A 21714-nucleotide genomic window follows, 5' to 3' on the forward strand; every position below is an offset into this window, starting at 1 on the left:
TCGAGAAGTCCATTGAAGCGGATTAAAGTAACACAGGAGTCCGTCCCATCTGTGGAAATCGTTCCATTTAAATAGTGTATGATACACATCGTAGATACAACAAATATCCAGAGCAGGGGGACGAAGACATTGAGAGAAACCAGATATGGCACACGTAGCGGTTCACAGTGAACAGAGAATGGACGTCGTGTCACCCCTGTTTGCGTACAATCCTTCGTTAAAAGGATGTTTTTTAACGCGTTACTGCCTTCTATTTGGCAATATCGTGGTTGTAAAGGGGAATTTGAAGAATTCGCTCGGCGCTTCTTACGATTCTAAGAATTTCGAAGAAATTAAAATGTACAGAGTATTACGATAAGCTAATTTCTTCTATGTTACGTAAATGTTTATTTATCTGAAAGACGCGATTGTACGCATACAGACGAGAACGACCGACAATGCAGAGAGCAATGAATGAATTGATGAGAGATATTTTCGGTTGCGAGCATGATAATCGGCTTCGTCCTGAAACAGATGAAAAGGTTCGTCATACCAGCAGTAACGACGCGCTAGGTACCAATTTTATATTGTCTGACCATTCGATATATCGTGATTGTTAAGAAGAGTCTTGCAATTAGAAAAGTACTTTGCATTTTCTTTCGATAGTTTGATAAAAGAATTAATTGACGTAGATGTAGGAGGTTCTTCTAACAAAGCACGAATTAAAAAGCGAAAAAACTTGTTATTGCTACATACTTTCGTATTATTGACAGATATTCTAATAATAATATTCTACGTAATTTTTCTGTGGGTGAAAAATTATATTGATAATGAGAATTCGTATTATTTTTTCATTGTAACATCAATTAAACTGGTACCATAGTACGTTGTAACGTTGAAAAATCAAAATCCTGATGACCAAATTCCAAAATTACACGCGCATAATATATTACGTAGTACACACGCGTACATGAACACACAAGGAAGATTGTACATTACACACAAAGCAATATAATATGTATATGTATATAATGTATATATATATATAGTTTATATGTATAGATACACTGTACTTTGCACAACGATCACTGTGCCAAAAAAGACTGTTTAGGAAAGGCGTACATCGGCAGTAGCTAGTACGACAAAAACTCCAATATCAGTGCAGACACCAAGTAGAGACACCAGTGTACCTCTGCACACCGGAAAGCACACCACAGAGTACAAGGCTACGATCACTGTAGCGATCATGTCCTCTCTCGTCACTTTTCCCTCGGTTTTTACTTATTGTTCCCTTCTTTCTTTTTAATCGCTTTTTTTCAGTTTTCTTTTTTGTCCTATCGACTCATTAAAAAACCAAAACCTCGGAACAAACGTGACGGATTAAAGATCGGCAGATTAATTTTTAAAAATACTACCATTGGATATTCATTTCTTTAAAAAGGTTTATAAATTTTGAGAAAGTACGAAGACATTATCATTCAAATGATACTACGAGGATTAATGATTAATAGTAATATTATTAATTCTTTATTTATTACTATTACGTTGAGTAGTAAAACCACTCACGACTTCATGTTATGAAAACAACACGTTAAGTGTTTATAAAATAAAATCTGTCAAAAGAAGTATGCAACTTCTTTATCGGGTCTCTCTATAGATTTATATTTCTATTGGTAAAATTCAGATACATGTTTTAAACAATTTTTATAAATCAAACGTATACACCAGTGAAAGGTGAACGAACTTATTACTCGACTCAATAGTAACAAATTATGTATAAGAGAAAATTATCTGATTATAAATGGAGCATTACTTACTCTTATAATATTATTTAAATAACAATGTCTCTTATTCAAGTTAGAATTCTCCAAAAATACCATAGAAAGTTCCTTGATACTGTTATAAAAATTAATTTCCTCTAAACTCCGAAAATTAAAAAGGAAAAGTAAATTAACAAGCTCAAAACTTACAACAGAGTTACATTTAAATTCCACAAGAAATATTCTGTACACTATATCTCAGTTTCATAAAATGATAAAATAATAATCCGTCAGATTTGCACGATCATACAAAGGTCGTCGTATCACCGGATGAGGCTGCTCTTTCTCGGTTTTTTTTTGCTTCTCGTCGACCGATGACTTACTCTCATGCCCTCCCATCGTGACACGGCTCGTAAAGGCCTCAAGGCCCTCAGTGTTCTCATGGAACGGAAGGCCGGGATGTCGGCGGCGCCTGCCCAGATGGCGCCCAAGTTGATCAGTGAGAGCTATCATCATCATCAAATATCGATCAGATGGAACGTGACACATGACACATGAGATATACGTTATTATACGTAGACGAGTTTGTACTACAGTAATCCACCACGAGGGAGTTTCCATGCTGAGCTCTTCCGCTTTGTGAACTGACTTTTTGGGTGGTTGGGAGGAGGAGAAGAAGAAGAAGGTGGAGGGCACACTTCGTCATTCAGAGAAACTTGAAGATGGGGAACTTTTGTTTCTTTTTTGTTTTTTGGAACAAGTTTACAAAATCTTTGATTCCTAGAAGAAATCTCAAGCGTTGCATGCTTTTAAAGAAAGTTTCTTTCACAGTTTCTGTTTTCTTGTATTTAAAGACTCCTCATCCTCTCTCTAATCATTTTGATATCTTTGTCTTATACAAAGTTGCTAAGACGATTGTTCAAGATATAATGGACTTTGTATAAGAGATTTTTCTATGGATTTTATTGTAAGCTTGTTTCTGGTTGGGGAACGTAAACGAAGTTTAGCTGTGATATGAACTAAATTATTAAGTAGATTAGAAACATTTTATAAAATTATGAATTATAAAAGTATTTCCTTTTTGCGTTAAGAATAGAAATTAGAGACACTATTTTTTGGAGATAATCTAATATAACATCCTTCATGTGAGTAATCATTATCTTATTAACTTATTTTATATTTATTTAAAAATCTGAATGGAAATTATTAGACGTCTTTTTTTCTTATCCTTCTTTTATCTTGAACGAGAGATTACGCACATTTAGATCATAAAACTATATGAAATATATAAGAGAATTGACTGAATAAATATGACTTACCATGACAATGATGAAATCAAGCCAGCACCAAGCGTTCGTGAAGTACTTTTTGAAGCCGAGAGCCAACCATTTGATTAACATTTCGAGGAAGAAAATCACAGTAAATATTCGGTCCATGTAGTATAAGATATCTTGCAGAATGGGTCGTTGTTGAAGATGCACATCTTCCAAGGCCTGAACATCACGCAACGTATTTTCAATTATAACCCATATATCTTTAAAATTCATGAAGGAAAAGAATATAATCGGATGATAATAAAACAATAATAAAAAATAATTTAAAAAAGACAATAAAAACAATAAAGAAGAATGAGATGTATGAAATGTACTTACGAGAGCCATACTACTCAAAAGGATCATCAAAATGACGGCAGTCTCAAAATACTTGTTCTCAATTAGTTGGAAGGTCTTCAGTCTCAAGTTGGCCCAACCCTGCCAAAATGGAGCGTCATCGTCACCAGCTAAGAACGGGAATTTCTTGTAACAATTTTCTGGACAACAGTCAGCCGGATAGTCGGATTCGATGGGATCTTCGTCTGCTTGGATAATTGCATCCCCTAGGACGCCTTCTCCCTCCTCCCCCTCTTCTCCAAGATCTTGAAAACATAATTTTTCGTTTTAAAAGGAACAATAATGATTATAATAATTATAACAATTAATGAAATATTGACCAGGTTGGTAAGTGAGTATGTATTCATTTACAGAACTATTAATTACTAGACTGTAAATGTCTATGCATTTATAATGAATTTAAAGACGTAAAAATGCACAGAATGCGCATAATATGTGAAGATATATGAAATATTCAAAATATACTCCAAATATACAGTATAATATAATGAAATAAGTATTCTGTTTACTCAGTTGTATTGGTAAAAATATGAATTTGTATAAACATCGAATTACTAATTATCTGTACTTAGTATATTTTTTTAGAACATATCAATATCTTACCTTCTTCTTGTTCCAGGTCTTCTTTACTCGCGTCCTTCTTTTCTTCCCCATCCAACGAGTCCATACTTCCCTTATGACTTTCGTCCTTGAACGCTCTATTCTTGTGGCTGCCATATGATTTATTACTGCACAAAGGGTACCAGAAAAAAAAAGAAAGAAGAGACAAGCACGTATGTAATCAACTCAATTTTCCATCGAAAGAATTATCTTCAACAATAACTGACAATAATTAAAATCTAAAAATAAATTCACCTGATGGTATCATCCTCGTTCTGATTAATATAATCGTTGTCCAGCCTGTAGTCACGATGGTTTATCGAATTTGCTATAACTTTGCTGTTGTTCATGCACAGTTTACCCTTCTTCAATTTATTCTTTAGGTCTCCTTTGAAAAAAGAAATATTGTCTCACTTAATTATCAACAAAATAGTAAATACTATTCACAATAAACTTAACTCTTTCTCATTGAAGGCTGAATCATTGTTATGATCGAATATTTTATTTTTCAGGATAAAGCGAATAGAAAACAAAATAAAAAGCTTTTCGTTCTCAAAAGATGCGATTAGTCCTTCTTCTAATAAATTGGAACATTTCTTTTTTATAAAAAATAATACAATAATATATCCCATTCTGTATTTTCTATTGTGTCGTATACGTGTATATCATAAACGGATGTTATAATTGCAGATGTTCTCCAACAGAACTTATGCGATGACCTAATAGTTTGATAGAGTATTAATACGTAAATGTATCTTTCAATTGTAAAATAATAAACATGAAATATCTGCATGAGTCAAAATTGATCCAGCCTTCACCCTGCGGGGGTTTAACAGTTGCAAAATTAAGCAGAATCGAAGAAAAATGCTCGATGACTCGATCGAGGAAATATTCGTTTTCCTCGATACGCTTACCATGGATGGTAAATTCCATTCCATCTCCGATAGCAACTTCGAGTTGGTTTATCTCCTTGGCACTCTTTTTATCTCTATACGCATCCAGCTCGCCATCTGCAAGATCTAGGTCCCCATCGCGATCAATTCCATCTGCACAGTCATATAAAATCTCTAACCCGCCCTTATCAGAATCATTTCGTCAAAAAATATTTATCTGTATCGGACAGAGTAACTGACGTGGTTTTCATCGAGTAACCAATTCGTAAACTACGGAATCGTCGATTTTCTATTGTTGATCCGAAAATATTTAAGAAGAAGACAATAAAAAAATAGAAAAAATATTGTACTCTATTTTGATCTTTCTTTTCTTTTTTTTTTTTTTTTTTTTCTTAATAGAATTTTTGTATCATCGTTTTCGTTCATGCAGTATTCTTGTGTCTAGCATCGTTATGACGCTGTACTAATTGTAAGATGCTATAATTAAACGACGGTGTACAAGTGTGACTAATTTTAATACGCGATACATGATGGATTATATTGTAGTTTAATTGTTAGTATTTAATATTAGGTCAGAATCGAAGAAGGTATAATTGTCTTTTTCTTTTCCTTTGTTGCAAAATATTAATAATAAGCAGAAGTTGTAAAACAGAAGAAAATACAACACTCTTTTGCTTGAAAACATAATGCAAAAATTTACGAGCAATTAATTTACGTAAACTGTAATAGAATTTTGATTTGTTACGTTCGTTGTTATATTATATGATTGAGTGTTATTATTAGGATTAGTGTTATATACAGGGTGTCGTAAAATAAAGTCACATAAAATGATTACCAAATAGTAAAGTCGTATAGAGTTTACATATTCCTTCCAATACTATTGAAAATATAATCTCCAGTTTTGTAATATACATATATAACATTTAGAATAATATTACCACACGTTATTGGTAATTTAATATTGTCATTTGATATTCTTGCAATATTAGTAGAAAAATTTCTTTACATGTACCACAGAAACAAGTTTGATAATAAAAGAAATGACATTTTACAGGTAAAGCCACTTTTGAGAAAGGAAAATTGACATAACCTATAATTTGTCGATTTAAAAACTATGTAGCTACTATTAGTTGATGAGTTATTATGTAAAAGAGATCAGATCATATATAAAGTATAGCAATCAGACGATTCATATATGTATTTATTAATCATCTTATTAATTATCGATTATCATATACGAATCCTAGAGTTTGGTTCATTAATTTTTATGAATCATACATTGTATGGTCTATGAACTCTTCTCTTTTTCTATATTTTTTGCCACTAATAAATATTTAGTGAAAATTATTTTGAGACACCCAGTATATAAATAAGATACAATTCGTGCCCATTTCTGGATCTCAATAATATTCATTGCATATTTGCGATTAATCTAGATCTTTTATCTATCACAATCTCTGAAAATCAGATCAATCCAAATGTATCGCGCGATGCTGCAAAATCTACACTCGATCTTATTCGATAATTTCGAAGCGATGATTGATTTTATCGGGAGACGAGACGTTTACTTTCTCCAACGTGAAAATAATAGGCAAAGCAACGTATAACTGCCAGGCTAATCAGCGAAGCAAAAATTAATCTATCCTATTCCTGTCCTCTTTATTCTCTCTCCCTTTCTCTCTCTCTCTCTTTCTCTCTGTCATTTTTAATTCGTGGAAGAAACGTAGAAAAATAGCGAACCGATTGAAAACTCTGCGTTAAAAAGATAAAAGAAAAGAAGAGGATCACCAGTCAACGTACTCTGTCGTTTGTCGCGAACAAATTAGAAACAAAAAGGAAAAGATTATAATAATTAAAAAGCACCAAATCTAAAAGAGATCAACAAAATATTAAAAAGAAAAGGATTGATCTCGCTAACTATTTTCGCGCTGTTTTCCTTCTTTTCGTAAATTTCCATTTTAATAAGAGAACATTTCTTTTTGTCCGTTTCGTCGACTGGCAGCGAAATAAAAGAACTTAAAGAAATAAAATGGTTGTTCTTTTTTCGTTTAAAGTGAAAAGCAGAACTGAAAAACAGTGCCACGAACTACACAGCGCACACAGCAAGCGATCTGATTGGATATAAACCTTCTTTCCAACTGTTGGACGGTCCCTCACCTGGCGCCTGATCGGATATCTGATTGGTGAGTTTGGCTCGCATCATTTTAGCAAGATAAAGGACATTTCGCTTGATCCACTTAATAAATCGTGCTATTCGATCGATCGCCTCCGCGATCTTGTTCGTATCGTTGTCCGCGGTCGGCGCCGATAGATTCGACGAACCGAAGTTGCTCAGCAACAAAGCCAAGAAGAGATTCAGCACCTGTTCGTTTGCACATTAAACAATTTTCATTTCGTCTCGGGCTCGCGTGTTGCTTCTATCTTTAGATGATAAGGAAGACCATTGGTCTAGTTGGTATGATGTTTTAAGAAAGCTTGGGAGTGACAGCTAAACTTTAAAGGTTTTAATCTTTAGGATTGACCGTGTTAAAATAGCAAGATTGAAGGGTCGTTTTTTGATAAAGGAAGTAGGATTCTATTTACGGAACTCTAAATTAAATGTATTGGAAAATAATATTGAAAGATACTTTGATTTTGAATATGAATGTGCTTTAGGGCGTCTATGTTAAATTTAAGAAATTATATAAGAGTAAAGAATCGGTAAAGAATGTAGGATCCTTTTGCAAAGGATGTTGGTAATTGCGTTGGAAAATATGTACATGCTCTTTATGAAAGAAGCGAGGGATTCTTTGGTTTGAGAATGGATATGTAACTTAATTTTTCAGAGATGAAATGTTAAATTCGAAACATCAAATAATTGGAAGGATCCAATCTTTTGGTAAGGATATGTTGAAAAGAGATAGAATTGAATTTCTAGAACATATTTTGAAAATGTATGTATGTTGAATTGAAAAAATTGGAAAAAGAAAAAAAGAGAAGAAGGTGAAGAACGTTGTAAGGAAGGCGAATAATGATTTGAAAGATTTAGTTTGCTAGGACACTAATATGAAGAACTAATGACTTTTCTTAAAGATGAGATTTTAGATCTGCTTGAAAAAATACAGTGTCGTTGCCGATTCTTTGTTAGTAAATTTCTTTTCCTCAGTCTTCAGTTTTTTCAGTTCAACATACTTTGTAAGATTAAGCCTGAAACTAGAAATTCATGAGCAGTTACAAATGTTACAAATTATCACTGAAAATAAGCTTCCATATAATTTGTTAGACCTCGTTTAAGAATTAAGAAGAAGAAAATAGAAGGATATTAGACAAACCTTGTGAAGAGTAATTTAATAATTGAAAGTAATTTAGTATCAGTTGATCGTAAGGCTCGTTAAATATACTTACAACCAGATTACCGATGACAACAGTAGCCAGAAAGAATGGTATGCAAGAGACGTCGCCCACAAGCATACAATCCCACATAGACTCGATCCACTCTCCACAGAGTACGCGAAACACGATCATGAACGAATGCATAAAATCGGTGAAATTCCATCTCGGTAGATCTCCATCGGGGAACCGATCGACATTGTCCGTATAGTTCTTTCCAAACAGTTGCATACCCATCACGGCGAAAATGAAGATGATGATACATAACACGAACGTCAGGTTACCCAGCGCGCCTACTGTTCTGCCCATGATGGAAATTAGCAGATTCAATGTAGGCCACGACTTCGCCAGTTTGAACACTCTTAACTGGAAACAGAATGATTACTTAATACTTTTTATTATTATTATTTGTTAAATGAAAGTAAAAAGAAAAATATAATAGATTCTTTATTGTTCTTATTATTCGCATTGTACAATATATTAGTTGTCTTTTCTTTTTACCTATCTAAAAATAGATACTTGGTATTTTCAGGATATTTTCTATCGAAATTGGTTTACAAATAATACAAACACATGAAATAACTTACCAATCTGAACGATCGCAATACGGAGAGACCTTGGACACCTTCTAATCCCAACTCGAGAAGCGAAAGAGCGACGATAATGAAGTCGAAAATATTCCATCCTTCTTGAAAGTAATACTTCGGACTCATTGCTATCAGTTTCAGCGTTGCCTCGATACCGAATGTTGCCGTGAAGAACTGCAAATATAAAAAAGGATAATATTATAAGTGGACAACGATATTATTCATCTAAAGGATCAAGAATAAAATAATCTCTTCAAAATTATAAAATATCTAAATAGGTACTTTATAAATGAATTTAAATTTTGTTACACATAGGATATATATTTGAAAGCCATGTTACTTACGTAGTTTCCTGTCTTGAGCACTTTTTCCATATCCTTGTCCATATCGTGATGATCGAGCGCCATGAACAATGTATTGACGACGATACAAAGGGTGATGAACAACTCTACGAATGGATCGAACACCACAAGAGACACGTATTTTTGAAACTCAAGCCACAACCAGCAACAATCCCACACGCAGAAGATATCGATGCAACGTAGCACCGCGGCCAATAATTTGTCCTTAAACTTTGGCCCTTCTTCATCGTCGTCTGTCGGAAAGTAATAGGTCGAAACTGTAACGCGTGTTAGTAATTTTGTCTGGCACCACTCTTTTTGGGGAAAGAGGTTTTCTCGTTCTTTCTCAAGCTTGCATAGTCTTTTATTATACATTCCTTTTGTTTTCTTTATATATTCTTTTTAGCTCATTAGACCACAGATTATCAAATACGAGAAACAGGCAGGTGTGTTTATATATCATAGCAAAACAGAACCAAAAACGAAAGGAAAAGAACAAAATTCAGAATACAGGAACACTACAGGCCTTTCTTGAAAGCAAAGAAAAATAGAAGAGAAAATAAAAATGGTGCGCATTCAAAGCGTTTTACGTGAATGTACAGGCAACAAGAACACGGTGCAGCCCAAAAGCTGTGTGCAAGAGTGTTGTAAACAGAAAAATCGAAGCGGCCAAGTGGGGAATAAAAGTGCTGCATGAGTCGCTATGCGGAAGAAAGGGATGAGAACAAGTTCAAATAAAATTCTTGGACGTTCAAAGTGCAATTAATCCTCAGTTGGTGGAACATAGTACTGGTAGAATGGAATAAATTGAATTTTAAGAAATTAGGATAAAAGAAACGTGCTATGTACAATTTTCAAAAGACCTACTCAAATTCACGAACGTAATTTCCTCTTTGAAATAAAGATGATCATTCGAAAATTCAATCTTCCCTTTAAAATATCTCTCCAAATATTAAATCTCCTTTTTTTGCAATAATTTTAATAAAAACCTCATTCAACGATTGATGGATAAAACTCATAAAAAACGTGAACACCATTAAGTATACGTAGGAATAAAATCTCAATTACAATAAACAATAATTATAAATAACAAGAATAAAAGAACCTAGAGGAAAAAATTGAACGTGATAAAAACAATTGATCTGACTGGATTCTTTTAGACGTTGCTATATTGGCTTTTGCAACAACCTAAGGTCAATGTGCGATAATGCTGCTTGGTGTTCTCGCTAGTAATGTCATTTTAGAAGCGCTAATCGCATTTTCTAGAGCACTGGGTGTCGATGATACGGCGAATGACAGTAATCATCGCTCGATGAAGCTTTCTGATTCTACATTCTTCATTGTGCAACGCAGGTAAACGCGGTGGTGCCCTCGAAGCGAGTGCCTTCGCGAAAAAATACTATGGTAAAATTAAAGTTTCGCTGCAGTGTACGTCGGTGATCAGACGAGGAGCTGAGGCGAAATCCAGACACGAAGCGACCAGGACCGTGTAGCTGCAGCGAGGATGTTTAATCTGTGTCGTATACATCAGGAAACAAACTCTGTTTCCCCAAAAGAAACTATCACAAACTGTTCTCATCTATACTCGTTTCTTTCTTTTTTTCGTTTTTCTGTTTCATTTATCCATCCAAGTGTTCGAGGGCTTACGCACTGCAATTATTTCGATGAATTTATTTATTACGATTTAGAAGATTGTTTGTATCGTGTATCTGTGAATTCTGTCTTTTATATTTCTTATATTTTTTCTTTGTTTTCTTTTTCCTTGAAATTTTTTTAAGACAATAATAAAAATGGAACTTATTAGGACCAACGGGAATTATACCATGCACTGTAATACACATCGGTATTAATACAATAACCAATAATGAATAAAATAAAAATAATTCGTTGGTTATTTCGATATAAGAGAGTCTGGACGTAATTATAAATTGAAATTAAATAATAGAAAAAAAATAGAGAGATACAGATAGATGTATATAACGTATATAACGTATGTAGGAGTCGGTCTACTATGTACAAGGCGCTCAGACAAAAATCTTCAGCACTGAATATCAATGGAGAAAAACTGTACAAGAGTCTTAAAAACGGTGTACATCAAAATGACAGGATGCTCATCACACAAGAGATACACATCTGTGATAAAGGGTGATAGAACACTGTAAGAAAAAAGAGTAATGTGAGCAAAGGAGCTGAAACTCGACATTACCTCCTTGCTCCGGTGTTCTGCTTTGTCGACCCGCGGCCTGCTCTATGATATCGTTCAGCACCATCACGTCTGCAAAAGAACGACACATTGTGTTTTATCCAGAGAAAAGTTGTTTATCGAATATGCAAAATAATTATCGTTAAATTATTGTCCTTTTCTTAAATAAATTTACCTTTCATATCAACTACGGCATGTTGTTGTGAAGGCTCTATAAACGGATTGTCTTGTTGCTTTGCCTTGCCCATGGGATCTTCTAGATCACCCTCCTGAACATAAAATAAAGTCTTTATTCCTTCATCAGAATTTTTCCGTAATATATGATCAATTAGAAAATCTATTCGACAAGTGTACTTAAGGACGTTCAGCTTTAAGGAAAAAGAAGACGGATATTACTATTCGAAGTTTGTAAAACACAGAGACAAATAAATATTAATACAATGGGTGAATGAACAAACAGAATAATAAGGAAGTGAAGATAAATAGCAAATGAACCAAAACTAAAACCTCCTAAATTATATTTACTAAATTAACGAAGCCTTATTCTGTAATTGGATAAAATATTCATTCTCTCTCATATGTATATACAGCAACATAAAATAACATAGAAATAAATAAAGCATTTTATTCGTGTATACTATCAAACACCATCACCTAAACACAGCTCATAGACAAAAACCCCTTAATCTACCCTGAAATAAACGTCTCCATCCTATTCCGCCATTTCAAATTAGTACAAGCCCCCCAAAAATCGCCTACTCACGTAATGGTACTTCTGATTAGAATCCGTGAAATGGCCATTCACGGATGGTGGCCTGACAGATCTGATTCTCAGCTGGCTCTCCTTCGTCATAGGTTTCCCCGCGTTTGCTATTCCACCGATCAAATCACCATGGGACGTGTACGAAAGCCGTGATGCGTGTGACGTGTACGACGAGTGCCTGGACCCAAGATTCGCGTAGTAGACGGGCACGACGATCGTGCCATTCTCCTCGGACATTGGCGTGACCGCGTTCGAGTCGTCCGCGTATGGCAGGTGTTCCTGGGCGTCGAGGAACGTCGACAGGACCAACGGCTTCCGGTCGCCTCCTGGCGGTCCAACGAAACGGCCCCGGCCATTTCTGATCGTGAACTGATGGCTACCGCGGCTGCTTCGACGGAGATTGAACGGTGAGCCAGGCAGGCTAAGACTCGCCTGAAATTACAACAAAGCGGACCACCGCTTTTCTTTCTCACCGTTCTCGAGTTTCTCTCGAAAAGCGTGGACGTCAAGGGACACACGTTTAAGGGAGCAGGGCGGGTTCCTCCTCGTTCTTTTTCCCCGTAACATTAACCCTTTGCGGCCAAGCGTCGCCACAGTTTGGGTATTTAAAATTTGTCTTCAAAGTCGGATGTCTTCGCAGTGGCCGCGTTCAAAATTTCTCTTTGCGCTTACTATTTGTAATTATGTAATTTCAAGGCTTATAGATCTGTCTTTGGTTTTAGGGACTACCGTTCAAGAAGAAAAAGAATATGTCTTCAATATCGGACAGATGCTGATTGTTATTAAAGATAAATATTTACTGTCTTGAGCTTTATTTGATAGTATCGCTAGAAAAATACGCCGACCGCAAAGGGTTAACCCTTTCGAACCTTGTGAACGCCTATATGCGTCGAACAGAGTCCATTCTCTAATGCTCGCATCTGTGCATTCGAAATGGAAGAAATTCCATTGGTTTATAAAGCGTTTTAGTTTAAGTTTGTGATCATTTTCGTTGGACAAATATATGCACTGTAATTTAAATCTTCTTTGCAACAATCGCAAAGTTGAATTGTTCTCTTTCATAACTTGATAGATTTACATATGTTGTAATTGGTAGTTACATCGTTTGTGATGCTCTTTTATTGCTGTACATATTACGTGGAAAAATTTAATAACAGTTGTTGATTTTTAATTTATTGCTCAAGTAATTCTACGCAATACGTATGCAGGATATCTTAAGAAAATCAGGTTTTCTTTTAATACTGCATACCACTGTGTGAAAATCAGCTTACTTTTTCATTATTTTTCTCAGTCTCCATAAAAATACCAAAAACTTATTCAGGCTACGAAGACACTCTGAGACATTCTGTCGACGTTTAATGTGTGGTATAAAAAACAATCTGTACCGAAAGGGTTAAATCCACTCTCCTACGGGGACTCATCGAAGAGTCTTCGGAGGATCTATGAAATGAAAATGGTCGCACGAAAGCCGGTAACCATTTTTTATCTGAGTCTTAATCCCTACAACGAACGTTGAAGTTATGATCACCATGTTGAGATTGGGGTGGAAGCTCAATGCCTTCATGGAGAGACAAATCCTATCTAGTAATTCTGATATTGCTAATTTTATTCTTACGAGCTTAAAGGCTACGTGAAGCTCAACATAGTATTTCAGTGGTGAAGTTCATGAATTGATATGGTCGTTTCGATGGTTCTAAAGATTGAGACAGCTTGTTAGAGAAATTCGTAACAAAGAATGTTTGAGATTCTAAAGATCTTAAATCGAACCGTTCTGTGTAAGAATATATTAATTCTCCAGTTGCACTTTTCGAGTGAAATCAATCCTGGATCTGCTCTTCTCATAAAATAAAAATTTCTGTTCATAAAATATGAGTTTGCAGAAATATTCATAATTTAATTAAAATATTTTTAACGAAGTTAACGATTAATAAGAGTATTCTGTTTTATAAATAATTATCTAATTTAATGAAGTATTCTACTTTGAATAAACCAATAACCACTGCATTTTCCTTTCTTAAAAATACCATTTAAGAAATTTCCAACATTTTTAATTTCGTTCAGATCCACTTCACGATAACGAATGAAAATAAAAAAGAAAATATATTTGTCACATAGAACGTTGCACTAGTAGTAGTCCATCGAATCTTCAAGCATTCTTGAATGACAGTAATAATGGTCCTCTAATGGCAAATTTGGCGATTTGATAAAAATCGTTCCGAACGCGTGAAACCTTCGACGATCGAATGGTGTATCGACATGAAGTTTCGGATCATGGATCCTGTACAACTATTTAGTACGTACGGTCGGCGGTGACAGACACGTCGTGACACACATACCTTCCGCAGGCTTTCCTGGTAGGCATAAGTAAACTGGCCATTAGCGGCGCGAGAGACCTTAAGAAAAAAACAAGAAAAGATATCTCCTACCAAACGGCTCGTAACGTTGTCTAATGTGTACACCAAGGAGGCACTCGATACGGATATATATATGTTTATATAAATACTTGCAAAAGCGTTACATACACAGAGAAGTGATAGAGATAGAGAGATAAAAAGATAGAGCATGATGTTAACAACTGTCGTCGCAACATATCAGGGTAAAACGATGTTGATCAAATGTCGTCGTTGTTGAAACGGATGTAAGGGAGACACGAAGATCCGCGGTATCTACATAGTATAACTTGGCTATCATGACTACTTTCGCGGTTTCATTTTATTGGTCCTTGTAGTTTGAATTATTAGGGATTTCTGGGTCTAAGGTATGTTTCTTTGGAATGTGAATCTGATATCTTGATACAGAGTATTTCTTGGTACCAATATTATCATGCCATTATCGATATTGCTATAAATATAATAAACTATTAATATTGGTACCATAATTGCACTAATGGTAGTACTAAATAAAATAAAACGGATTATATTCAAGATTTTGATGAACAACAGATTCACTCTCCAGAAATACACACTTACTCTTGGAAATCTCTAACAATTTGTGTTCAAGTATTTTGATATAGAATAAAATGGAAATCAAGTCTCTTACTCAACATATAATAAAATGGAAATAAAGTCTCTTACTATACATACGATGGAAATCTTATCCATCTATCAACCTTCTTAACCATTTCTCCACCAGTAACATCTTTGAATGTTGAAAGCGTTAAAAGGTGTTTATTGAAAACAGACCTCCATATTTTCTGTGTGATTTAACAATCACATTCCTATTTGAACCGAAAATTCGTATCTCCTTTCTCTACTACACACATGCGTTACCATGCAAGACGGCACAGAATGAAACGTTACTTTACGTCGACGAACGATGATATCCTATTTGTAATTAACACGCGTCCGCGAGAAACCACATCGGTGATGATGAAACCAAAACGAATGCAACGCTGTCAAAAATCATCAAACACCATTCGAAACCAAGACAGAATCAGTGAAGAAAATTCAACGCAACGAAAAGCAAGGATTTCAATAAGCGTCCTAACGATTTACCAAATTTGATCATTACTTAACAATCGATTACAGTAATGTACGACAAGCATGCTACAGAGCGATAGACTTTTATGAAGGGGCTCGACTCGTCGCTTTCGAACGCTAACTTAAGCCTAAGTAGGACGTTTCCTCATCATAATTCATCAACCGTCCTTGTTTCTCAAGGCATTCTCCTTTCCACCTCCCTAAACTGCCATCAACCACACCATGATAAATCCACCATTCCTGCTCAGTTTACCATCATCGGTTGACGAACGCTCAACAAGACGAATCTACGCCAACCCTGTCCTTCAAACGGCTTGCAATGCGTCATTGTACATACGTAAATTGATAGAACAGAGCTGTCCACACGAGGATTCTTTCATCCTGCTCCATTTGTTACAAATTACTTCAATTGCAAATATGTTTCTCCATTGTCTCTATGTAAATTTGTTATTTTGGGATTTTGCAATTTTTGAATTTAGGAATTTTGAAAGTTTAGAGCTTCCGAAACTTTTCGATATGACGTGGTTAATATAACGTAATACTTGATACTTGAAAAAAATATGTTCTCTACACTCTCTATGCATAGTACACTCGTTTTGTAAATTTTTCTACAGTGCAAGATTTACCCCTGAATGATACTAATTTTCTGATATTCCTATCATAGTAACTTCGGTTCCGACACAGATGGTTAAGGACTACATAATCTCCTGTGGACAGGCCTGTAGACCATAAAAACAATCATCAAAACGTAGTTCTGTAACAAGTGGTAGGAATCGAACAAAAACCGTGTATTTTCGTAAATTTTACCGACGAGTCGAGTCGAGATCGAACAGCCTCGCGTGAATCGCTCTCGTAGAAGCGAGGTCAAGGGGGACAAGTTCGATAACAGGAGGCAAAAGATAGTACATTACGTCAAAGGAGGATAAATCGATGGTACGAAAGAGGGAGACATCGGCCAGTCAGACACTTACGGCGCTGACTTTCCGTGGTTTAGTGGTGGCCGTGTGATTGTTGATCTGTTTCACTCTATGCTCGCTGACTGACTCGATCGAACGTATGCTCATCCTCTCCTTGTTGTTATCGTCGTTCCCTTTCTCCTGACCAACGAACAGTTCATAGCTATGACATGAGAAGTCTGACGGTGATTTGACGATCTGATCGGCGGCGGCCACCGCCGCAACGGCTGCCGCCTCCCGAGCCGCCGCCTGCGCCGCCAGCTTATTCTCTTTCGCTAGAGCTGCTTCCTCGGCTTCCTGTTACAATGTAAATACGTAAAATTTGTAGTTCCATCGATTTTTGTAGGTAGATTTATTAATTAAATTAGATTTATTTATTAATTAATGCTCAGAAATTGTTCTGATAAATGAACTTACAAGAGCGAATCATTTATTTTCTGAGAACTGAATATTGATCGAGTACTTATATTAGAAAATAGAGTTGACCCGAGAGTCGATAATTCACGAGTGTTCTTATTAAATACTCATCATATGCCATTTTTATCTCAAAAATAAATTGTTCACTTATAAAGTTGTAGTTTTCTTAGGGATACGTACTCTTATGGCTTCTTCCTCGGCAGCTTCTTCTTCTTCAGCTTTCTTTTGCAACTCATCATAAGACATCGCGACAATAGCGAGGATTAAGTTAACCAGATAAAAGGAGCCGAGGAAAATGATCACGATAAAGAACAACATATGCCATGGACCGGCCGATCTAAGCACCAATTGATACAGATTTTCCCAATAATCTTGCGTCATCAAACGAAAAGCGGAGAGTAGAGCCCAGCCAAAGGTGTCGAAACTCGTGTAACCGTAATTCGGATTTTCACCGTATCCTTGTAAACACGTGTAGCCAGGAAGGCACTGCCTGCATTCAACAAATTATATTCATTAGATATAGTAACGTACAATAAATGACGTACAATAACGTAGGAATTAGAAAAAAATGGTTAAATTACCCTGCTCCAGATGAATTTCCACACAAAGGCATGTTTTTCGCCTCGTCCACGTACCAATTAGCTAAATAAAATAATAAACAAGATTGATTAGAGTTCATGAACTTCACCATACGTAGAATTATTTAGGACTTTAGTTTTTATTTGGACAAAATTTCAGACGGAATACTTCATTCGAACGACTCTGAATGGCTGAAGAAAAGCTCTTTAGAGAATTATTCATGCTTCCATGGAGCCCATTAGTAAAGAAAAGTTTCACGAAACATTGAAAACTTGCGAATATTATGCATACAATGTAAAAAGTAATTGTCAAGAAGTAAAAAGATTTCTTCAAGGAAGACGATCTAAAAATATTATATTGATAAACATTATCTCGATTATATTAAATCATCTCGATAGCGTAGATATAATAAACTACCCAATGATTGCTAATTAAAGAAAAACTCCAAAAATTATTATACTTCCATCGAAACACCTACCAATCTCTAACTTTTGAGTCTTGTAATATATCGAAGTGTGCGCGCAATCTACATGAAATGAATTACGTACTTTCATTGCTAACGAATCGCTCCCAGTTTTCATCGGTGAGATTGCCCCAGGAGCCGTCCTCGGGAAAGTTCTTTATACACTTTTGCGTGAGCACCCCCATGTAAATCTGGAGGCCCATCAGCGCAAAGACGGAAAGAGAGAACATCGTCAGGATTATCACATCGCGCAGGTTCTTCACGGATTCTATCACAGCGCCGACAATGGTTTTCAGACCTGGCGAGCGAAACAAAAAAAAAGGGAACCAGATGGATTTGTCAGTAAATAAGCGACACTTTCGACGACGACGACGTTCAAGTGGCGGGCGTGGACGTAAACTTTCTTACGTATGTGTTCTTTTTCTTTTCTCTTTTTCTTTTTTTTTTATCTTAATAAAGAATACACCGCTTTTCGTTTCAGCGTGTGGAAAGAGAGAAAAAGAGAGATGATGAACTGACTGAAAAAAACAGATGGAAGGAGCTTCTTTTTTTCTCTATTTTATTAAAAGGAGAAACATCAATGGAGGGAGACGAAGGATGAAGGACGAGATAGATGGCTGGCAAAAAATCATAACGAACTTTATTCTTTTTTTGTTTGTTTGTTTTTAGTGATCAACATTGGAAAAAGTTCGATCTTTAGACGAACGTTCAATTTGGTAAAAATGATCACTGAACCGATAGTCGAGTAAAAGATGGAGGGGGCTGGCGAGCAAAAAAATGTGGCACACGAAATGGTATTATATGAAGGTATAGGGTAGCATTTTGATAAAGGATAGAGTTTGAAATAGAGAGATTTGATATTATTAACAGAGAATAGGCGTTGTCGGTGATGATGCGAGAGAATGTGTGTGTAAACAGCGAGCCGCGGCAAAAGTGTGTCTATAAAAATGAAATAGTCTCTAATAATCTGCGACTACACCCAATTGATCTATTTCTCTAAGCATACCTGGTACAATAGCGACAGTCTTCAAGGCTCGGAGGACTCGAAATGTCCTGAGAGCGGCAAGGTTGCCTAGATCTATGCCCATCGTCACATAACTGCAATACACCCGAACATCACACACATTACAGTGATACAAACAAAAAAACAAAACGGTTTTATAGAAAAAAAAACAGAGATAGAGAAAGAGAGAGAGAGAGAGAGAGATAGAGATAGAGAGAGAAAGAGAAAGAATCGAAGAGAATAAGTAAAAAAGTTAAATATAATACTCAAACGATTACTCGCTACCAGATTTTTCTATTGCCTACCAAAAAACGTCTGCTTTGAAAACTGCTTGTATAATAATAATAATAATAATAATAATAAAAATAAAGGTATATATATATAAAATATATACGTTAATATATATTTTATATATATTTTACAGGTAGCTATTACTGCATGCACTCGATGTTGCTCGATATGCCACGGTATCACGGGAATGTAATTGCAAATCACGTTCTTCTCCTCCTCTTTTTTACTGTCGTTACTTTTCTCTTTTGTTCTCTTGTTACAGTGATGGTAATAGTAATAATAATAATAATAATAATAACGATGGTAATAATAATAATAGTAGTAGTAGTAGTAGTAGTAATAGTAGTAATAATAGTAGTAATAGTAGTAGTAGTAGTAATAATGACAGGATTAAATTCTAGTTTAATTAATGTGAATGGAGCATGAGAGTGATATCGTTCTCGTGATGCCGAGTCGCAAACGGATACTCGTTAATGTTGTAAGATACACGTAATTTGTCCATCTATCAACAATTACGTAATATATATGCATATGTTATATAATACGATGTATATATATGTATATATATACACACACACATATATAATAATAATAATAATAATGTACTAAATCTACGACAATAATAAATGGATTCGATCGAATCGACGTTTATATATATATATATATAGTATAGATATAATTACGCTATTCTAATCAACAATTACGATGATAATAAAGAAATAAATAAATTAATCAATAAATACTCTGATTGTGGTAACTAGACGTAATAATAATAATAATAATAATAATGATAATGATGATAATGTAATAATAAAAAATCTCTAATCCCTATCTAAGTATACTAATTCATGTATATTACCATTATCTATTATATGTATATTCGATGTAATTGTGTAACAATACGTGTTAATACATAATATTGTATAATATATGTATATATATCATGTATATGTATGTATATACATATAATATATTTTGTGTGTAATATATTGTATATAAGTACGTGTGTGTAAGTGTGATAAAAGAGAGTTTAAAGAGTTAAGATTCATCTCGCTACACAAATCTGTTTCTTCTTTCTTTTTTTTTTTTGTTTTGTTTGTTTCAAATAGATAGCGTTACCCAAAGTATCTAGCAAGTAAATATTATGTATTTTATATACATACATGTATTGTATAGATAAATAAGATCTACGTTTAATAACCTGAACACATTCTAATCTTGTATACTAATTAGCGTTCTCGTGGGTAAACGCTTCACTGCACCAACTCTGGTCGTACTGGCGTCGACGACGTGATTCATTGAAAATCGGTCCTGTCGACGCGGTACGGCTAAGATCATCGTCATCGTGTTATACGAATCTACCCGTGGAACTAAGGGACACAGGAAAAAAACACAAAGTGTCTCTCAGGCTGTTCGAAACAAAGCCTGCTACAAAACATTTCTACATAGCAATATTTTTATTATTTTTATTATTATTCTCACGACATAGCTTCGGTAATCGACATAAAATACTGTTAATAGTCGGTGTGAAAATATTCAGAATACGAAAAATATTTGCAATATAACGATTAACGTGAAATATTAAAAATATTTTTCATAATTACACGACGATAGAAGACTGAAGAAATAATGAAAAATCTATGACTAAATCATTCATGGAAATTAGCAAGAGACATCGTTGACAATGTTAGGTAGATTCGTGAATGATTCACCGGGAAAAGCGTGAATTACACTTCGCTGTCTCCACATCGTTAAACTTCTTTTGTTTTTTAAGTAATTCGATAAACGTAGATCGCTTAGAATGGATTTTTTCATCAGTGAGGAAAATCAGATTTGTCTCGTAACTTCGGCCGTGAACTTTTCGGAGAATCGATCGAGATTGAAGAAAGGGAAGAACTCACGCTTTCACGAGACCCAACAGATCTTACCACCGGACGACATATCGATTTCACGACTTTTCTCTTCTTCGATTCGAATTACGCGTCGATTATTACAACGCGGCCAATCTGTGCTCAATGTTCTATCCTCTTTTTCATTACGTCACAGATTCTGCTTTCGTTAAGCCTAAGTGGAATTATCCTATATTCGTACTTCTTTATCGTTCTTCTCTTTTTTTCTACTTCTTATTCCTTTTTGTCTGATTGAAAAGATGGAATATATTTAAATCGAAAAAAGTAAATTATTATACAAGTATAAAAATACTTTCCTTTCTTTCGATTATCATTGTTTCAATTACTTGCAAAATATTAATCTCTCAAGGTAAATTAAAATTTGTACAAGTCTCGTGATATTCTCTTTCGTCACACGCTGTACTCTACCGTTTTTTTATGGTATTCTCTCTTTTCCTTCGTTTTTCTTTAC

The 21714-nt window shown here is 34.9% G+C and overlaps 1 protein-coding gene across 38 annotated transcripts in view; it reads right to left on the bottom strand.

Annotated features, from left to right (window-relative positions):
• LOC122570678 (sodium channel protein para) overlaps positions 1-21714 on the bottom strand; it is a 68979-nt gene that overhangs the window by 15517 nt on the left and 31748 nt on the right. For 3 of the 38 annotated variants that reach the window (XM_043733331.1, XM_043733340.1, XM_043733330.1), the window contains 17 exons: positions 19066-19157; positions 18145-18357; positions 17599-17659; positions 17198-17507; positions 16616-16897; positions 12166-12597; positions 11578-11671; positions 11406-11474; positions 9203-9477; positions 8859-9032; positions 8287-8637; positions 7030-7264; positions 4924-5028; positions 4265-4397; positions 4013-4137; positions 3392-3654; positions 3059-3232 (listed from right to left, as the gene is read on the bottom strand). In XM_043733331.1, the coding sequence (XP_043589266.1) occupies positions 3059-3232; positions 3392-3654; positions 4013-4137; positions 4265-4397; positions 4924-5028; positions 7030-7264; positions 8287-8637; positions 8859-9032; positions 9203-9477; positions 11406-11474; positions 11578-11671; positions 12166-12597; positions 16616-16897; positions 17198-17507; positions 17599-17659; positions 18145-18357; positions 19066-19157 (3388 nt within the window). Of the gene's footprint in view, positions 1-2122; positions 2246-3058; positions 3233-3391; positions 3655-4012; positions 4138-4264; positions 4398-4923; positions 5056-7029; positions 7265-8286; positions 8638-8858; positions 9033-9202; positions 9478-11405; positions 11475-11577; positions 11672-12165; positions 12598-14501; positions 14559-16615; positions 16898-17197; positions 17508-17598; positions 17660-18144; positions 18358-19065; positions 19158-21714 lie in introns of those variants that run through there. The other 35 variants (XM_043733310.1, XM_043733323.1, XM_043733302.1 and 32 more) reach the window with 28 other exon arrangements.

This window comes from Bombus pyrosoma, linkage group LG9 (genome assembly GCF_014825855.1).
Source record: "Bombus pyrosoma isolate SC7728 linkage group LG9, ASM1482585v1, whole genome shotgun sequence".
Lineage (NCBI taxonomy): Eukaryota > Metazoa > Arthropoda > Insecta > Hymenoptera > Apidae > Bombus > Bombus pyrosoma.